The 21,247-nt window shown below is 32.7% G+C and overlaps 2 protein-coding genes across 4 annotated transcripts; both read right to left on the reverse strand.

Annotated features, from left to right (window-relative positions):
* Positions 1 to 3,480: 3,480 nt before the first annotated feature.
* On the reverse strand, positions 3,481 to 8,305 carry LOC105321847 (uncharacterized). Of its 3 annotated transcripts, XM_066079160.1 has the most exons (6): positions 7,867 to 8,086; positions 6,264 to 6,344; positions 5,405 to 5,461; positions 4,997 to 5,071; positions 4,652 to 4,831; positions 3,481 to 3,971 (listed from the first exon to the last, which is right to left on the reverse strand). In XM_066079160.1, the coding sequence occupies exons 1-5, from the start codon at positions 7,915 to 7,917 to the stop codon at positions 4,667 to 4,669; spliced, it is 429 nt and encodes a 142-aa protein (XP_065935232.1). In that variant the 5' UTR covers positions 7,918 to 8,086; the 3' UTR covers positions 3,481 to 3,971; positions 4,652 to 4,666. The 3 variants fall into 3 exon arrangements, 2 of the variants coding, with proteins under 2 accessions (XP_065935232.1, XP_019920247.3); XR_010712005.1 differs by lacking the exons at positions 5,405 to 5,461; positions 7,867 to 8,086 and adding an exon at positions 8,105 to 8,305; XM_020064688.3 differs by lacking the exon at positions 5,405 to 5,461 and having other exon boundaries at positions 7,867 to 8,074.
* A 3,807-nt stretch (positions 8,306 to 12,112) lies between these two features.
* Positions 12,113 to 20,995, reverse strand: LOC105321848 (uncharacterized). Its single transcript, XM_034483211.2, has 5 exons — positions 20,628 to 20,995; positions 20,106 to 20,213; positions 16,549 to 16,633; positions 14,603 to 14,760; positions 12,113 to 14,112 (listed from the first exon to the last, which is right to left on the reverse strand). The coding sequence occupies exons 1-5, from the start codon at positions 20,863 to 20,865 to the stop codon at positions 13,940 to 13,942; spliced, it is 762 nt and encodes a 253-aa protein (XP_034339102.2). The 5' UTR covers positions 20,866 to 20,995; the 3' UTR covers positions 12,113 to 13,939.
* Positions 20,996 to 21,247: the final 252 nt, after the last annotated feature.

Genomic DNA, 21,247 nt, shown 5'->3' on the forward strand with positions numbered 1-21,247 from the left:
TCTCTCTCTCTCTCTCTCTCTCTCTCTCTCTCTCTCTCTCTCTCTCTCTCTCATTTTTTTGCCTTAATAATCACAAATGCATATTAATTCTTTTTCATCTTTTTTCCATAGCCACATAAACATGTAGGATAATTGTCTTGGGTTTCATTATGTTTTAAAACGGTTCTATATAACATATTTTTTCCTCTGGTCTATAGTTTTATTTCTTAACTGTGGTCTATGTGTGGACAGTAAATATAAATATTTCTCAGCTTCTTTTAGTTTATTTACTGTTAATAGTCACAATATTGAGCTATAATCTTAAATGATAACTTACATACATGTTTATAAGCACGTACATGTATGATCTTGCGAAAGTCGCATTTGCCACTTTTATTTTGAAAATTATCAAAAATAACATTACATAAATTATAGTAAGCTTTACTAAATTATGCTGGCCTCTGTTTGAACATGTTTGTTGCCGTTTTTTAACACTGGTCTATGGAGCAAAAGACAGAAAAAATATTTGATAAGCGCAGAAATTTTGATGCCAATGAAAAGGTGAGTTATGCTCAAAGTAAGAAAGATTAGAGATTAAAAAGGGTTCTGTCACTGCTCCCTATTACGATTCCAAAATTTCTCATTGTGACAACGAAAGACAGATAAATCGGTCGCACTCATGACTGGACACAGGGTTAAATATCATGGTACATTGCGGCGCGTATTTTTCCGTGGAGTTCAGAACTGAGCCAAATGCTAAAGTGACTTTGGTGGCAAAATATGTTGACATGTTAATCGATGTCGTAAACTTTCCACATTTCCAGCTTCATCTTCAGAACCAATTGGCCAATTTCAACTGATCTGGAACAAAGCATCTGCGGGCGAGGGTTTTTTTATGGTTTTTTTTTTTTCAAGGAAGAGTCAAAACCCCCATATGGAGAGATAATATTTTAAGAAATTCTAGTGAAAAAAGGTGTGTATAAAAACAATTTTCTCAAGAAACGAATAATCTGTAATATCCAAAAATTTAACGTAAACTTTTTGATGTATGTAAAGTAGATTTAAGTATGTTCTAAAATTGATATTGGGTCAGGAGGGGGTTCTGACAAGGCTTCAAAGTTCTTTTTAAAAATTAATAGAAAAAATCGAGTGGTAGTGGTGGTGGGTGGTGGTAGTGGCGTGTGTGTGGAGGGGGTAGTGGTTCCAATTTACTTTAAAAAGAACAATTAAATTCTATTGGACAAAATGTAAATGGTATGAACCATGAATCATGTCGCAAGGAATGGGTTGGGAATGTTCCAATTTTTTGAACAAATTTATGGTGAAAATGTCTTGTAGCAAAGAAAAGCTTTTAAATTAAAAAAAAGGTAAAATAGAAATGTTTCAGGTTTATTAATTACCACATGAGGTCACCGCAATCTGAGGAGTTGGAAGGGTGGGGGAAATTGAAATGAAACTCTCTAAAGAAAATGAAGACTTTAAGGTCTTTCGATTGTCGTGTGACGTCATTGTGAGCATTCCGGAATATTTTACCGTTATCGGTTATAATAATAGTGTTATGTGGTGCATAGTTTTGCCAATATTTCTTGATTTATACTTGTGTTTAACACATTTTAAGCTATGTAAAGTGAAATGACACCAATGTTTAACAATTCATAGAGCGTAGTTTGAGTTGAAATCGCTGAATTCAATGAAAAACTGATAAAACCGTATATAGGCAAACTTGACAGAGACCACAAATCAAAATTTTTTACCTGGCAAGGTAAACATTTCTTTGCAGATTTCGATAGGATATATAATGAATTACAAATGTACCAATTTTCAGTGAGTTTGAACCATTATTTCAAAAGTTATAGACGTTTTGTGTTGCTAAACTGTACTTATTCATGGTTGAAAAATCGTATCAAAATGCACTGTAAATGTGATAGCTTTCATACTGGCAATTTTTAAATGGCCTTAAAATGTTAAAATACTTAAAATAAAGGATTGCGATTAATTTCTTTTAAAAATTGCTTTATTATATCGAAATTAGTTAAAATAAATGTGATGTTTGATAAGAGAGCAGTCGTTGCTATAACTATCCTGATAGTGTACCTGTGTTAGCTCCTACAGCATGAACAAAATATTTGCAACATACCAATATTTAACTTCAATTTGATTGTTTGCATATTGATCATCAAATTTAAACAAAAATTACACAGATTAAACCATAAAAACATCGAGGGTGGAGAAACCTTAAACTTTAAAAATAATACACACAAGACCATCTGTTACACAAAATTTTCAGTTCTTTAGTGTTAGTCATACCATAACCCATCAATGTCAGAGAATGTCCATTACTGGAAGGTCAATTTTGAAATTTAAATAGAAAAAAATTCTAAAAATTACGTAATCTCTTTTGAGAAGTGGACAGGCATAGTTTAAACCCGGGATGTAGAAGTTGCGAAAATGATTTGACAGCGGGTTAGTGGTGATTTGTTTGTAATATATGAATGCATTTATGTTTAAAATGTAGAAATAATAGGTCTGTTACGAAAATTCAGGGAAACTGGAGTCGAAACATGGGTCGAAGTGTAAACCGTCTTTGGTTCCGACCTTTACACGTTTTCCAGAATCAAAATATGAGGGCTTGCGAAGAGAAGTGGATGTAGGCTATGCCTGTCCACTTCTCAAAAGAGAATAAAAATTACGGAGATTATACTTGTGACATTAACATAAGTGTTTCAATTTCCAATATATAAGCAAGGGGACTCTGTTAAGTACTATTCAATTCATAACATAACATGACAAAACACAGGAGTAAATTCACATTTAATGAAAATCATTCATGCACCAAAAAAAAAAAAATGCATGCAACTAAATAAATAAGCCTTTGGCCAGCCAATGGAGTAGATTTCATATATTACCAATATCAAATATCAAAATAAAATCAGGCTGAAATGACATCTTACATTTTTATTTTTTAACCCCTCCTTCTAAATACATTTTAATTTTTTAACCCCTCTTACTAAATTCAACCTTTTGATTGATTTACATATAATATTAAACAAATACATGTATTAGAAATAAAGTCATTGCAAATAAAAGTTGGTTTACAGCCCCATTTCCAGTAAGTATTTGATATACCGGTATATACCTGTATATTCAAAGTGTGAGTTTGATAAACAAAGGGCCATAAAATAACCAAAATAATAAAAGTTGTGTTATTCAATGGACAACACAGTCTAATATACACCAACACAACAGAATACCTGTAAATGTACAAAACTTTCTACCAGAATACCAGTATAAAACTAGCCAAAAAGGGGTATAGCCTCTCCCTTTATTGAACATACTAACACAGTATCAGTATAAAACTAACCAATAGGATCCATCAGCCCCCCTCTACCCCCCCCCCCCCCCCCCAAAAAAAAAAAAAAAAAAACCAACAAAAAACAAACAAAAAACATCATCTTATGAATCTGAATGTTGTAGAAAACTGTATGTACAAAGATGTTTTGGATATATGTGACAGGTAAACCTCATAAAGACCTAACTACTGCTATAAATGTATATTTACACCATTTATTTAACTCTCTGTATGATAACTACCCAATTTCTACTAAAGGCTGGCCTAGACTTTTTTTAACACTATGATGTACAATAATTGTCAATATGACATAATTATGGTATCTACCTATTTACATATTAACTGTATATATAATATACATAATACGTTGTATACAACATAGCTGTCAATATGACAGATTTGAAGATTTACAAGTATACACAATATACAACAATTAAAAACACTGATTCTGTAGACCAATGTTATGTCCATCAAACTGTTCAAAAGTCACAAATGTCTCGTGCAATCAAAACAGACACTATGAGAGTACTGTGAGTTTCCTCACAAGACAAGTCTTTTTGACAACTTTTCCCACACAAGTACACATTGTCAAAACATTCTCCATTTGCACCAATATGCCACCACACAGCATAAGGCTTTTCTGCTGAAAAGAGGAAAAAAAGGCTAGGTAAGAACCTTTAAACATAATAACCTTGAAAAATTTCAGTACTCAACACATACATATGTATTACATTTGGCTGTGTATCATTTAGCATATTTTGGCAGAATGCAACACTTCCAATAAATTAAGTACATCACCTGATATCAAATATACCGGTATATCTAGATAAATAGGCACATTCAGAAATGTGTTAAATTGAATCTATGCTAACCTGTTTAAAATCATTTCTGCCATATATTGAACATACAAAATTTAGAACCATTTTAACAAGGCCTTGGACTTTCAGTAGGACGTAGCTATCTATTTCTTGCTCAAAACAAGTAAAAAAAGACACCAGTATCAATTGAAATATACACCTATTGCATAGTCTTGGCTCAAAAGCCAGACAAATCATGTTAATTTCATAGAGCCATTGCTGAGTTGCCAGCAAAGAAATAGACAAGCTTATGTCACATTGTTGTTTGAAACAACTACCCAAAGTCCAAGCTCTTATTAAAATGGTTCTAATCTATAAACAGTATATCCTATATACTATGATACACTAACCTGATAGACATTTTTAATGATTTCAATAAATTCTTTCTAGACTATTAATTAACATTTAACCATAACCCTTAATATGATTAAAACAGACAGGCAAACTTTGGTACTTCTGTACTTACACAAGAGTTGCTCCTTCAGTAGACAATGAAGGAGGTGTCAAGCTGCGAATGCTGCACACACCGTCTCCTAGCAACCTTGTGCTTCCTTTGTTGTGGCACAGTGTGCTTCCTTTGTTGTACATGTGGCACATTGAGACGCACAGGGCGATGTCTGAAACTGGTGCGAGCTAGCCACTCAATCTGTTCAAGACGTAGAGAGAAAGGACACCATTAAAACAATGCACAATATTGAGAAGTTATCTATTCAGATTAGTCCCTATCTTGGATACCAACATGCATTAACTGTATTTGTTATATATACTGTAGAAATATAGAAATACCAGTACATTAATTGTTAATACATACGGTGTGGGTGGGTTGTGGGACTGTAGGCAGCTCCCTTCTGTCTTCTGACTTGTTGATTGCACTCGTCAGTTGGTACTGAAAACCAAAACATACAAAAGAGTTTTAAGGAAATTGTCCTTTTCTTATGTGAACAGTCACATATCATGTATATTTCAAATAACACTGCATTTACCAATGCATTAATTCCCAGTTTTGTTGTTGTTTTTTTTTTTTTTGTTAACGCAAAATTTATAAACAATTTATGTTTGTTAGTTTTAATAGAAAAAAGATAATGCATAAATGATTAATTGTGAAAAGTCAGCCAGTACATGTTATTCAGTTGTAGAAGAGATCTGGGAGAACTGATCATGATTATTGATACTGAGTCTACAATCATCATAAATGATCACAAATCTCAGAAAATCTTACATAGTCATTCATGTGCTCTTTCCATGCATGACGGAAGGAGACAAAAGATGGCTGTTGCTGTAGAACACAAAGTACAGATTGAGAGATGGAAACAGGAGAGAGAGAAAATGAAAACAAGGCAGAGAGAAAATAAAAACGGGAAAAAGACAAACAGGAGAGAGAGAAAATGAAAACAAGGCAGAGAGAAAATAAAAACGGGAAAAAGACAATGAAACACTTTACAAAATAGAATGAATCATTGCAAAGAAAGAGAATGAAACAGTACACTAGCATTAAGAATTAAACACATCCATGGAGAAAGAGGGAACATGACACTTTTTTTCCCACTATCAGTCAATCTTTAAAAAATGTTCATTTGGAATAGCTGCCTGAAGGTTTTTGACTTTATTAGGAGGGAGGGAATTTTTTTTTTCTATTTTTAAAACTTGAATTTAGCTAATCAAAAATAGATAGAAATTAAAAATCTCCATATGAAAAGTGTTCATGTTTTGCTAACATAATTCTATCAGCAGGGATATTTCAATGAGGCGAGAGGCAATTCCAAACAAACAATAATTTTACTTTGGCCTTATAGAAACTATCTTTACCATTAAAGAAACAGTTTTATTCATGTATACATGCATGTTCCAAATTACAATTTTGAATCATATATTGTGCACTGTTAACGATCATAATGTATTGTATATACACCCATACATAGTATCCACAGAATATGACACATGACATTCTTTTCTGTATAAAGAGGAACAGAACAGGAGTTTACAGTTTTTTTAGTGTTGTTGGGGGGGGGGGGGGGAGGGGGGGGTTGTATTGGGTGTTCATGCATATAATTTTTTAGTCAGGACTACTCTATACTTACACTAGACTTGATGTGGAGTTCCAGCAACACATCATACCACTGTCTGTCATTGGAATGACTGGAGGAGACATCTATGCTGTGCTGAAATTTATATTTAAAAATTTAATTATATTTTTATAAGATGATGCTAATTTTATCATTCAATCCATTCCAACATGCATCATATATGTATAATGTATAAAATTTGTTTAAAAATTGGGCACGACAATGAAAAATTAATGCATTAGATTGCAGTGGCGTAGCGCCCTTTACGCAAAAACGCAAATGAATACACAAAATTTTGCAAAGCATAGGTCTTATGATTTGAGTTTCCTATTGTTTGCACGTAAACAAATCGTATTGAGACTCCATTGAATTATAATCTGCATCTTTAGTATTCAGTTCTCATCGTAAACCATGCAATTACTACGATTCCGGAAAATACCGTCATTCCATACTTTACATTAATTCATACTTTTTAAGCATCCGGTTTTGAATTTACTACGTAAGAAATCTAAATATAAAAAGTATGTCAGTACAAAGCAATTTAAAATCGTTTTTAAAAGCACAACAGTTACATAATGAAGGCAAAGACGACCACGACACCACAAAAGAAAGTGACATCAGTCCTTCATACATGTAATTTAAAGTCGGCGGTCGGGTGATTAAAATTTTGACAAAGTCACAATACATTGTGATAGACTTGATCAAAAATTTGTCACTTAGGTAAGTATGTTACGGTTTGAATAATAGACCTGTTTCAAAACGCCAATTATCTTTAGTCATATGCAGTTGGTTTCCGCAGGGGTATCAGTGTTTCATATATAATTACACATTCTTTTAAATGTCAACATTTCCCTTACACATACAGTATGTAAAATTGTAACATTTTGAGACAATATCTCATCATCAAAAGCCTGTAAATCTAAAAGCTAAAACCTAAAATTCAAAAGCATCGGGGGTCTTGAAATTTTAAAGAAAATATTCGAAAAGTACCAGGTATATAATGTTTGTCTCGGAATTCAGCAACTTTTGTTTATATTTATTGGAATCATAATACTTAAAAAATGTCATATTTTTAAGGCTGTTTTGTCATTCAAATAACATAAAATCCAGGAGCTTCCGGGGACTTCGCCCACAGGGCCCCCACCAGGGCGCTGTCTTGGACCCGCTGGGGGCCTCAAGGCGGCCCCCTGACCCCCTACCTTTTTTTGAATACAGTAAATTAAAAGGTAGCTACGCCACTGGATTGTGCCTATCATATTTCAAATGCATGAGATAAAATATCACACAGTTATACCATCCGCTATAGACATAATTTTTTTTTTTACTTTACAACATCGGACCCCCCCCCCCTCCAATCATGCTCACTATTTGGTATTCCATGCGATATATTTTTTTAAATTATTGTTTTCATTGATATGCAGAATAATTACAACATTTGATATTGATTATACTTCGTGACTACTAGAGAAAACTGATCAAATAAAAGATAAATATTGAAATCCATCATGGCGACATTTTGGCAAAATGGCATCCTGCGTCGGCAGAGAAAGAATATACAAAATAGAGGTTTGAATTAACTCTATTGGAAAAATAAAACGTTAATTATGAGAGCCATTACCCTCTTTGACGAGCTCTTGCTCTTTCTTTCGGATGATCGCTCTCTTTTCATAGTGATTTGAATTTTCTTTGATTTTTGCGCTCTGTGTAAAATCACGTCTGATTGCCACCGATCAAATTCAGTAACTAACGCGGTAACCAAAACGTGACGGTATATATACCTAACGTGATGACGTTACCCCTAACGACGTCTGACGCTGGATACCGGGGATATTCATACGCTGTACACATTAACATACCTTGTGCTTTGGAAGTAATCCCTGCTAAAAAGTCACATGCAATTTGTTTTTTCAGCCTGGCATAGCCTAATTTGAACATAAAAAGTTGACGTCATAAAATGCTTGTCGCGTTTGTTTTGGCGCATTTTGTTTTCACTATTTACTGTGGTTTACCAAAATGCATGATTAAAAATTAAATTCTATAAATAAGATTGGCGCTTGGTTCCCTAGAATGAAAATGCATTTTAACTTCCGTGATATTTAACAAATTTAAATTCAACAATTTTCAATTTTTTTAGCATCAAATCACATTTTTTTTTATATTAGATCTATAATTTTTAAGCTGACATACGATTAACAAAAAGTTCAAGGTAGTAATAACTACCATAGCTTGCAGTCTGTACATGGTTTAGGATTTTTAAATCATCGTTTTAAACTGCCTTCCAATAACTTTTTTCCTCAAAAAATTCTAAAATAAAGCTTTAAAATGTTGGGACGCAATCTCTTATGTATTCCTCCCATAGTCTTCTCAGTTCTGTTATAATTATCAACACAATATATTTTAACTATTTTACCGCAAGATACATGAATTTGTGCGATAAGGGCTCAGTCTAAGCGATATCACATTTTAATGTGTACTCCTTAGTGCATCGCTGTTTTCAATGTACAAATTAATCCTGTTTATAAGTTGTACATAATTAATCTGCTTATTATCACGAGAATAGGCGATTCACAATTTTTTCAGAACAAGCAAGTAAATAATTATATTTTGCGTGACAATTTAACAAATATTCTTTTAAAACGTTACTGCAATCTTGATGAGATCGAGATGCAGTCGTAAAATGATCTTGAGTATTATACTCTTAAAGGGTACCTGCGGTGCCGGTCAATTTTTGATATAATGGAGATCTATGTGTAAAAACATCATCCTGAAAAATTTACAGCGATCGCATAAGTAGTTTTCGAGATATTTTGGGAAAACCCGATTTCTCACCTGTACGAGTTTTGAATAAAGCCGATTTGGCGCGAGATGAACTGTGACGTCACGGGGTCAACGCCGCTGCATGAGAAACAGGAATATCGTATGAAAACTGTTCGTTTTCTTGCATTGTTTTATCGATATATGAACATTTTTTCTGTTGTTTTATTTCCTTATCAACCCTGGATGACTAATTTTACTGTTGTTTGAGTTTAACCCCTATTTTATCGAACAAAAATGCCGAATTCGGACAATTGTTTGCCGAAGTCATGAATTTCGTCAAATGTGTAACACATTTTACATATAAATGCACACTATATGTAGCAAAATGACAATTAATCAAAGCATTATTGTTATAAGAAACATATTTTGTTAATATTGTCATTCTTTCGATTGATTTCTCAGTGTAAAAGGTAAATCGGGGTCTATTTCTCGTATAAGGCATAAAATTACAAATGATGTCGCCCGATTATTCAATAATATTGACATCGGACCAATAACAATCAAAATAGTATGCATTCTTTAACAAACAAACACGGGATTATAAACGGATCAAGGCGAAAGTCCAAGATGGCTGCATGATTCAGTCTGTCTCGTATTCTTTTAAAAATACGACGATGGAATTTAATTTTACATTTATTTACATCCTTTGTCAAAATGTTCCAGTTTATTTAGATTCCATAATGATTCGTTGTCAGTATTACAATTTAAGCTATACGGCGTTATAAAGCGTTTAATTGCTGACCATAGCGCTCGAAAGAAAGTTGCACTTTATTAAATAAGAAATTATAAATCCGAAATAATTACTTATTCACATAAAAAAGGTTTCAATTGCTGAATTGTAAATTTGATCATTATTTGAGTGATTAAATATGTAACAATAAAGGCATTTACTTCGAACATTAGTTTTACTATTTAAGAGTATCATGCATGATCAGTTCTTTAATCACTTATTGACGGACATGTTTTAGCTTGATTTTACACAGTCTAATTTATTTTTCTGTTTTATCTTTAAACAATTGAGTAGATAATTATACACAAATCAATTTACCAGTCTAGAGGTGTGAAACCCTCTCTTTGTTCACCAGACTCGTGTACCCTGTGTATACATACCCCAGATACACGTGTGTCTGGAGCAGTGGCTTCGTTAGTTTACCTGTTTACCTGTGTCATCATCTCGGATCACTCGTGTGTGAAAGGATATTATGTAATCAAAAAATGAATAATGAACATAAATTTGATCATGTAAGAGTTTTAAGATATCGTATTCATCGGTTAAAACGCGACGAGAATAACAAATTTTAAAATCCTTTAAAAAGAAATCTGATTGTAATAAAATAATAACGGATACAAATTTCTAGATCTACAATACTTAAAATAACAAGACACGTCAAAACATCAGACCTATATCAGTCATTTTGGCTGAAAAATCGAATTTGATTTGTATAGCTTTGTAAGGAAATTTCCCTCGTGTTGACCTCGTGACGTCACTTCCGCTAAAGCCTCGTTATCGCCTAATTCTGTTTTCTCTTGATTAGATTTCCCAAAGCAGGTAAAAATAGCCCCTTTGAAGAGGCGTAACTCCGTTATTTTTGCACCGATTTCGATGCAGTTTTTTGCATTAAATTTGGGTAAATAAACTCTTTAACATATGTTTCACATCGGCTGGGCTGCAGGTACCCTTTAAGTTAAAGATGTAGTTGAGATGCAACTGTTTGCCGAATCACGCCCACAAACATGGTCGTGATGGTCGTTACCTACTAGGTGCGTTCAGAGTTGTACCGTTGGTGAAATTGAGATTTACCACTGGCAGCATTTGGTTGCCATCGGTGAACTATGGTAGCCAATGATCACCAAGTGCTGCCATTTGAAGCAATTTGTATAGGTAGTACCATGAACGATTTTTTGTCAAATTCAAACAAATGGTAGCTTTTGGTTACCAATTGTAACCATCTGAACACATAAAACAGTTGAAAACAAAACAAAATACCTTTTCTCTGTGAAGTGTGACCGTTTCCCTTTAAAACAGCTTCACTGAGTGATTTATTATGCTTAAAAAGTCATTATGATACACAACTTTGATGACAATTTTGTTAAATTCCCAATTATATAAAGAAGTCTACAAAATGACTACCAATCCATCATTAATACAAAGAAAGTAAAGATTAATTGCAAAATTGATAATAAATATTTAACGCCAGCAAAAATGTATATAAACAGAATCAATTTTAACAGGAGCTTGGACTTTGGGTAGTTGTCCCAAACAGCAATGTGGCATAGGCCTATTAATAATTTCTTTGTTGGCCATGGATCTTTGAAATCTATAAAGCAATTTCTACGCAATCTGTGCATATTTCACTCGATATCAACATCCTTTTCACTTGATTTGATGCAAGAAATAGTAACGTCTTACCGAAAGTCCAAGCTCGAATATCAAAATGCCGGTTCTCTATCACATACTTTCTATAATACTAAAATGTTTTTGGGTATAGAAACGGGTTTTAGCAGCCCACAGTTGTCTTAGATTGTCTTCAAAATACCGGTATTCATTCAATAAGATATGCATATATATCTTATTCTAAAGTCTTTATTTACATCAGTATCTATAGGCATCTTATATCCCACCATGTTGAATAGCATAATGGCGTCACCTACCAAACTTGCCCAAGCTCTTGGCTGCAGGTAGATTTGGTGACCTTATTTGAAATTGAAAGAACACCAACGGTCAACATTGGTAACCAATTGCCACCGCTGGGAACCATTTGTAGACATTGGTGACCGAACTTGCCGTTGGTAACAATCTGGTGAACTCTGAACGCACCTATGAATTGTTGAGATATATAAGGTCGTAACACTGATTTAAACCCATAGTCAGACGCTGATAGGCCACTGGACGATGCTAGACCACTGTACATAATAGAATCACTGCCACTGTATTTCAACAGTTATTCGCTGGTAACACATGAGAATAGGGAAATATAAATAACAAATGAAATAAAATATCTCAATTAAAAAAAAATCATCACCGTCATTAAGACTATTTTTTATTATATTGTACAATTTAATATTATGTATTTGCATTTTTATTTCAGTACATTATTTTATTTTTGGATATTTATAATTATTTAATAGAGTTATGTCTCTTTTCGGGCAGTAATGTACATAGGAAATTAAATAATGCAAAATATATGCTTTCAACTCATCAGATTTTAGAGGACTTTCTTTTATAATATATTTTGAATGTCAACATACATTGGTATATTATGGCCATTCATACATGTATATCCAATCAAAGAGGCCCTGACTAAATCATGAAATAGACATTATAGTCATTGAAAGAATAAATGAATGGATTCCTCGGAATAACCAAATTTAAAAAGAATTTAGCTGAACTAGGCGAGTTATGATTGAACAAATCTGCATGGAGATCACATGTGGAATTTTTTCAACTGACAATGGAATACTAGTATATTTAATTTTCGTTGCCAATAACAGTTAAAACTGAATTTTGTTTAGGCTTTGTTTGATTCTCTTTGATTGCAGCGCCGTTTGCATATTTGTGCTTCCCAAACTTACTAATAATCGATTTAGATGGTATGCATATATATGCATTTTTATAGGTATCGTTTTATCAACTAATTCCAATAGGTAGAATGCCTTTCGTTTCTAATTCTTCGTGTAGTTAATTAACTTATGAAAATAAAATAAAATATCCACAACAACAATAAATGTGTATATAAATACATTTACATACGTACATGTACAAACGCACATACGTAAATGTTTTAAATAGTACAATTTTACATGTTAAAATATATAAAGACATTTGTGTTTCTTTGCTTTTAAGACCTTGCCAAGGAGACTGAGCTAGTTTTTTTTTTTGCTCAAGCAGGCGAAAAACAGAACACATGTGTAAGAATAAAGATTTTCGTTTATTTAGTAAATGACGAAAAGATATATACAAAACAAAGGGACATTCCTAAACTAATGCACGGATCCAGAAATTTTCCTCGGGGGGGGGGGTAACTTTGTTAGCATGGGGATAAGGGGTTGGTGTCATAGGCCTAATTTTGGTGTTTTTACCATGTGAATTTAAAATGTTTTAATTTCTAGAACCCCGACCCCCACATCTACACTCCTGGATCCGCGTATTTACGATGATTTCGTGGTTTAATATTACATGTATCACGCTTTCATTAAAACTGGTAACATGACATGCTTTACTAGAAAAGTCTTAATCAAATGATCACATTTTCTTTATTCAAGTCATGTAGTGGTTGAGTTTTTTAAAAAATTCATAAAAATCACAATGCATACACAGAGTGGTTCGTTTTACAGTAAAACACGGATACATCGAATATGCTTTTAACAAATTCACGCTTACAGCAATTTTGATTTTATAACCTTATTTTAAAAAAAAAAAAGATGTACAAACAAATTACGATAATAATACATAGATTCGCTCTCCCTGGCTCCTCTGCAATCAACTGTTGCCGCATTTAAGATATATATATGATCACAGCCAGCATTGATTTTTTTTTCTATTTTATCATGTCATTTCATATTGGACAAACAAAGTACTGATCTTAGCACGCGCTTATCGCTTGTCGCTTGGATTATTGTAAACTTAAAATCTCGGTAATTTTAACACTTATGGACGATTTGTCTTTTTCAAACGTAGATATAAGGCTTAGTAATAAACAGTCATGTTAAAAAGTTCACCGGGATATGAAGTTGGTCGATAAGTGATCAAAATCTATCGAAAAGCCCTTGGGCTTCACAAGATTTGATCACGTGACCAACCAACTTCACATCCCGGTAAACTTTTTAAATTGCTGTTTATTTCTTAATTGAATTACTATATATATGTTGCTAAATCAATGCGTTGGACCATGTATTTTCTTTTCGCATCTGAAAAACTTTATAATCATTATTCTTATAGGGTTTTGCTCCCATGACCAACGGGAATGTGTCCTGGAAATTTCTGGATCCGCCTCTTCTTTAGTAGATCCATCTTCTTCGCTCTTCGGTTTTGAAACATCTACCTTATCTGCAATGGTGAAACGAGAGCTTCATTAGAAAAATAGCGATAATTCATCTGATATAAATTTTAAAGTACGCACTTGGTTTTTTCAAATGAAGATACCGTAATCAATTTGAGTTTGTTTTAAGTGTTCGCATTGGTTTTCTTTTTACAAATGCAAGCAACAAAGCGCACAAAATCCCACAACACAAGACGCGGTGGCTGCACGTGGACGTTCAATGAATTAACCATCATACATGTATATATAATACCTTATCAACAAAATTAAAGATGTGAGTTTTTTAACCTTAAACTACATGTTTATGATTTTGTAAAGAAAAATCCAAATATTTTAGGTTTTTAAAAAATATTTTGCAATATCTTAATACAGAGGTTTTCTAATAAAGGAGATTAATGTAGTCTTAAAACTGCTGATACAATCCACCATTACTAGTATTTATGACATGAAGAAATTATGAAGAAGATTCAGATAAAAAATGACAATTTTTAAAAGTACCTTTACGGACATGTGGGTAAATCAGTACAATTAGTACAATGAGTATTATACTGAGTAGCACCAAGTTGATGACCATGAACTTTATGCTGATTTCGATGGAGGTCAGACGCAGAGCATCCATCGCTTCCCTGTTGATACTGTAAGATGGTTCCTCGGTGCTGTAAAACAAAGTTCTTTACCGATTACTTGGGGTAATAAACCATAACTCCATCATACTGAGTTCTGAACATTAATTATACTCCATAATGCAAAGTTCTTTACAAATTAACATTTTAAAAATTCAATTTGAACATGCCCAACAAGATATCTGTGAGCCAATGCTCACTAGTGATACCCCCGCTCTGATGTGAATATGCAAAATAAGCAAAGTCGACATTTAACAGAAAGCTGGCAACCGATTGGTACAGAAATATATCCCATAATATGGCATGCCTAAACAAATAGTGTGTTAAAATTCCAAGCATCTGCGATAAATAGCTGCTGAGAAATCTTTAAGGAAAATTTGTTTGAAAATTTTGGCTAAAATAAACAAAGTACTCATTTAACAGGAAGTTGACGTCCGATTGATACAAAAATATATCCCACGATATGGCATGCCTATACAAATACTGTGTAAAAATTTCAACCATCTGCGATAAACAGTTGCTGAGAATTCTTTGACAAAAATTTGTTTAAAAATTTTTGCTAAAAATATACAAAGTCGTCATTTAACAGGAAGTTGACGTCCGATTAGTACAAAAATACATCCCACGATATGGCATGCCTATACAAATATTGTATAAAAATTTCAAGCATCTGCGATAAATAGTTGCTGAGAAATCTTTGACGAAAATTTGTTTGAAAATATTGGTTAAAAATAAGCAAAGTGGTCATTTAACAGGAAGTTGACGTCCGATTGGTACAAAAATACATCCCACGATATGGCATGCCTTAACAAACACTGTGTAAAAATTTCAAGCATCTGCGATAAATAGTTGCTGAGATAAATGCGACAGAAATTTTTGTTATGGACGGACAGACAGACAGACAGACAGACACACAAGGGTAAAACAGTATACCCCCTCTCCTTCGGAGCGGGGGTATAAAAAATCATGAATTGATCATAATATCAAATTTATTTTAAATGACCACAGTCATGGTCACTAAGATGAATAGCTCTATTTTAAAACATTGATGCATTCTTAAAGTAGATCCAGTGTTCTGTGATGTCATACATTTGTGTAAAACTTTGAATTCTTTAAAACTAGTTCAAGATAGTTTTATATATTTTAGGTAAATTTAATCACATGGAAATAATTAGATATATTGTTAAGTTCAAGATATTTTCGCAGCTTAATTTTATCTTAAATTTCCAATTTTTTACACATTTTTTATGTGCTAAGGGGAAATAACTCCTTTTCTGACATTTCACTTAGTTGTGTGTCTAAATTCTATACTTTTTCTTTCCCAAACGATTGATTTTAAAATATGTTTGTAGTTTTAGTTTTCTAACACAGTTGACAATAAAATTAAAAAAGATAAACAAGTATCTCCCTACAAAGATTTTACTTTTAACCAAAAAGTACGCTTTTTTGATGCTAAAATGTGCTTTAGTTTATGTTTATCCAACATTTCAAAAAGTGTGATGACATGTATAGTTTTTCTAATAATTGATGAAATTTAAGTCTATTAAGTTGAAATCAGTTCTGTTTTTTCAACTTTCATCAGAGAATTTTACGGGTATGGAGTTACCTTAAAACATTGATGCTCTCTCTCTCTCTCTCTCTCTCTCTCTCTCTCTCTCTCTCTCTCTCTCTCTCTCTCTCTCTCTCTCTCTCTGTCTCTGAACCCAATATGACACGCAAGGGTGGGAATGGGATTAAATATGGTAATAATTATTTTATTTTGTTTTGTCAATCGTTTTTATCTATTGATTTGATATTTTTAGTGCAATTATCCTTTCACACCTTCCTATAGTTTTAACAGACTCCAAAGAATTTCCGCCCTCTTTCGAAACCGAAGTTGTACGGTAAGTTTGTAGACAATCGGGATCTGAAATTCAATAAAAGTACACTTTACATATCAACATTTTTTTTTTAATTTTTATTATTTGTTAATGATATAATTGTAAGACAGGTATCTCTCTGTCACCCGGAATATTATCCAAAATAACAAGTATTTGTTCCCAGGAAGGGGGTGTGTACCAAGGGTAGGAGCTAGGAGTAGGGTGGTACAAGGCCTATTTTCCGTAATTTTACGGTGTGAATTGAATAAGTCTGATTTTTGGGAGTTGATTTTGGTCAACTCTCCTATGCAGTAACTCTGGCAAACCTAAAGTGAAACAGTGTTTGGACCTAAGCACAAATCATCACCGCTGACAAGATTTAGTTCTTGAAAATAATCGATAAATTTGATGTGCATTGGTTTTTAAGAAACTTATTTATGAATACATTGAAAATAGTCAGATGTTAAATAGTACGAACAATTTAGATATTTTTTTGCAGAAGTATGTATTCATACGCCAGAGTTCAATAACGTCTCTTTCAACCATCGGCTCCGACAAGCAGAGAGTCATTCTATATTTAGAGGTCACGTCATCAAGCTATCACGTGACCTGATGTACACATTCTCTTCCTTGTTGGAGATTAACGGATACAGCCGAGCATCTGGTTGAACGTGACTAGAGTTCATTATTGCTTGGATCCGTACAATTTTTTGAATATTTCGATTACTTAAACATAGTTTGATGGAATCAATTCTATCTTTAATTATTACACAGCACGATTAATACGGTGTTTTTCTCAAAATTCTTGTCGGAAAAGGCTGAGAATTCATATTATAAAAGTGTGCATAATTCAAAGACAGATTATAAACTACTTGCCAAGCAAAGTAACATGTCGTTGATTTTAAAATGAATAATAATCGATAAAATCAACTCCCGTCAGTACTTCAGTACTTTGATTTACATGGCAATTCCTAGTTACGCGCCTTACATCATGCACATATAAATATAAATATCTGATGATTATGGAGATATAGATTCCCAAAAATAAAACATACTTTCCGGGTAGGGGATAAATTACGTAAACAATATCCGTGTTATTTTTTTTAAAGTATAAATAGTATAGATTGCGTAAATGTTATCAGTGTTACGTATTAACGTATAAACAACATAACAATACTCTCAACAGCAGAAACTTTGCCCGCTTGATAATATTTGACTCTAATAAGTCTATAATATATAAATAATTAAAGATTTTATAAATCTATAATATATCTACTTATTTTTACATTCTTCTGTGTTTTCCCAATAAAATTTGTGATCTTTATATGCCTCTAAATGCAACACACAATCACTACCTATGAATTTGCATGTAATTTACATAAACAGTTCTCAAACAGTGATGTTATCGGTTAAAAAAATATATTTCATGAATGTTGTCAAAACATCATGTTTTACAATTATTCAACAAAAAGTTGACTTTATAGTTAAAAGCAAAATTTCAAGAGTTATTTTTCATGGATCATATTTTCATGCTCGTCGATCTCAACTCAACAGTCTATGTGATTACCAGTTTAAACCGGTTTTATAAACAGCTGTTCTTGCTGTTACTTATTTACTCCCTCAATGATCTGCAATTTATATCGATTTATTTAAGTAATTGATTTCATCAGTAAGGGAATGTAAATATAAGCATTAAATGATTTATTTTGACGTCGCTCGTGTCAATAACTGCCGTCAGGTGAGCAGACAAATTATCATAACGCGCTAACGCGCGTTATTCAATTTGTCTGCTCACATGACGGCAGTTATTGACACGACGACGTCAAAAAAAAATCATTCAATGCTATATGGGATAAAAATAACCAAGCAAGTTTGGTGCTTGTGATTTTAAGATAAAGTGTTACGCCCAGCACCTATAAGAATGTAACACAGAACCCACTCATGGTTCTTTTATATCCCTCCCTATTTTTTAAAGGGGCATGGTCATGATTTTGATCAAATTTTATTTTTCTGTTTTTATTATTTACAGTGCTTTATGGGTGCATTTCTAATGATCAAATGAAATTTGGGTGCTCGCAGATGAGTTTTAAGCAAGATACAGGGCTCTCAATTCTACGTCATGTAAACAAGGCTCGTGCCCTTTTTTTGTTTACATAGGTTCAATATACCAGTAAAAAATCTTTTTCAAGATGATTTGTCGATATTTTTATTCTCTTTAAGCATAAATAAACAGTTCCTAACGATTAACACATTCATTTTAGGTCTAAAACTGGAATTTTCACTTCAACATTCAAAATGTAAACAAAAGCTTTGTTTACATAGCGAGGAATTGTAAGCTCTGTAACTCGCTTATATCTCAACAAATAACAAATTGAAAATGCCTTACTGAAGCATTATAAACATTAAAATCGAAAAAATAATTTTTGACCAAAATCGTGACCATGCCCCTTTAAGATAGCGACACATCGACACAGGGGGTAGAGTATAAAGGACATAATTAATAAAAATCGTGTACACTTTCACGATATTAAAACCTATCAAATTCTAGATCTCTAATCCTTCCACGTTTAAAAAGGACATGTTTAAAAAATTATTTTGGAATTTTTTGATATAGATTGGTCGTGAAATACACGACATATCCTCGTTCACTCCGTAATATCCTTATAAATATCCTTATAAATTTCCGTCAAATTTCGATTCAACCTACTGCAATTAACCGGATGTATTTTTTTAAAGGTTGTTTTTTTAATTTATAAATATTGTAAACAGAATGATAAAAGATAGCTTTCCAGTATTACTTTAGATGTTTTCTGCAGCACCTATTATGGAAAACCGTGAAATCATGATTATTTAGTATCATGACTTAACGTTGTCACATTGACACCTACTAGCCTACGCAATTTATATTTCTTTAACCGGATATTAACATAAGTCGTCTACACATGTATTATTGTTAACAGAACAGTTATCCGAGAAAAAATCTTCCAAGGTAATATTTCCCACAACCACAAACATAGTCTTCCTCGAAATAAAATGATATTTCTTAAAGCTACAAAGGTAAAGCAAGAATCAAGTATTGGATGGTAACATCTGTACACTGTATTACTAATATTTACATTTGTACACTGTGTTACTAACGGTTTCAATCGACACTGTTACTAAATGGTTACATTTTTATATTGTGTAACTAAATGGTAACATTTGCACACTATGTTACTAAACGTAACATTTTTTACACTGTATTACTAAATGATAATATTTGTACACCATACTCAGTATTACTAAATGGTAACATCTGTGCACTGTGTTACGAAACGGTTACATTTGTACACTGTATTACTAAATGGTTACATTTATACACCATGTTAATAAATGAATACATTTTGTACACTGTATTACTTAATGGTTACATTTAGTAACACAATGTGGTGTACACTGTTACTTATTACTTACATTATTTTTACATGGTACTAAATTGTTACACGTGTATGCTGTTTAGAAATAAATTAAATTAGTTACATTTGTATACTGTGTTGGAGAGATATTGTTTTCGTGGGCAGTCTCCATTCTCTGGACAAAGTTGGACGTCTATAATTCTGGTTTTGGAGTTGAACATGGGACAGTAGTCTGCAAGAAAGAGTTATAACATACCATAAAACGAATTCTATAGTATTGCAGATATTTCTGTTTATCTTTTAACCCTTGTAGAATGTTCACATGTAGACGTTTTTTATATTGACAGACGAACATTAACTTTTATCAGTCATTATTAATTTCCGAGAATAGAGAAGCACAATATGAAAATATGCTACACAAACACAAGCAGGCAAGGAATTTCAATAAAACGGTGATTTTCTACTGCAAATTGGCTCATATTAATTGATATGTAGATATATATATATACAAATAATGTTTTAAAATTAAATAGCTCTGATAAATAAATTGGGACAGAATGATCAAGATAAACTAAGACTATTATATAGTCCCCCTCCATCTATTTCACCTATAGGGGAATGAATGATAAATATATTAATACAATACCGTGTTCTATCCAAGTAATGTCACTACAGAATTCCACAATTTGACCATCTCCCGTGAGCATACAGTGATACTGAGTTTGAGGGGGACAGATATAACCTGCCTCTCTTTCCCGCCATTTCTCTTCAGTGTTTGGACATCGACGCCTGGGTTCATACACGGTTATTATAGCGCTCTGAACTTGAACTAATATGCTTAAACACAGAACGCTCAGACAGATAAGAATTCGTTGTGTTGTCATGACCGATAATATATTAAAATGGTTCACTCAAGCTTAAATGAATTGTTCGTGATGAGTGAAAGGTATTTCTCAAAAATATTCAAGCTCACATGAGTCCGTAGTTGATTCAAGTGAGTCAATAATGAAAACGGAAAAAGGAAAATCCACATAAATGGCTATATTGGGCAAAACAGGCGTTTTTGTTCATACAATGTTATTTCTAAGAATTGCCAACTCTAAAAGAAGCTTTGATTATTTTCGGGTAATAGGGACGTGAAAAAAAATCTTATTTTAAACATAAAGGAACACTTTCGCCTTTTACTTTCATTTTCTTATGGTTAAGTGGAGCGTTTTATAATAGTGTATTGTAACACATAATTATGTAATCAACGATCAGGTTACA

The sequence above is a fragment of the Magallana gigas genome, chromosome 3 (genome assembly GCF_963853765.1).
Source record: "Magallana gigas chromosome 3, xbMagGiga1.1, whole genome shotgun sequence".
Lineage (NCBI taxonomy): Eukaryota > Metazoa > Mollusca > Bivalvia > Ostreida > Ostreidae > Magallana > Magallana gigas.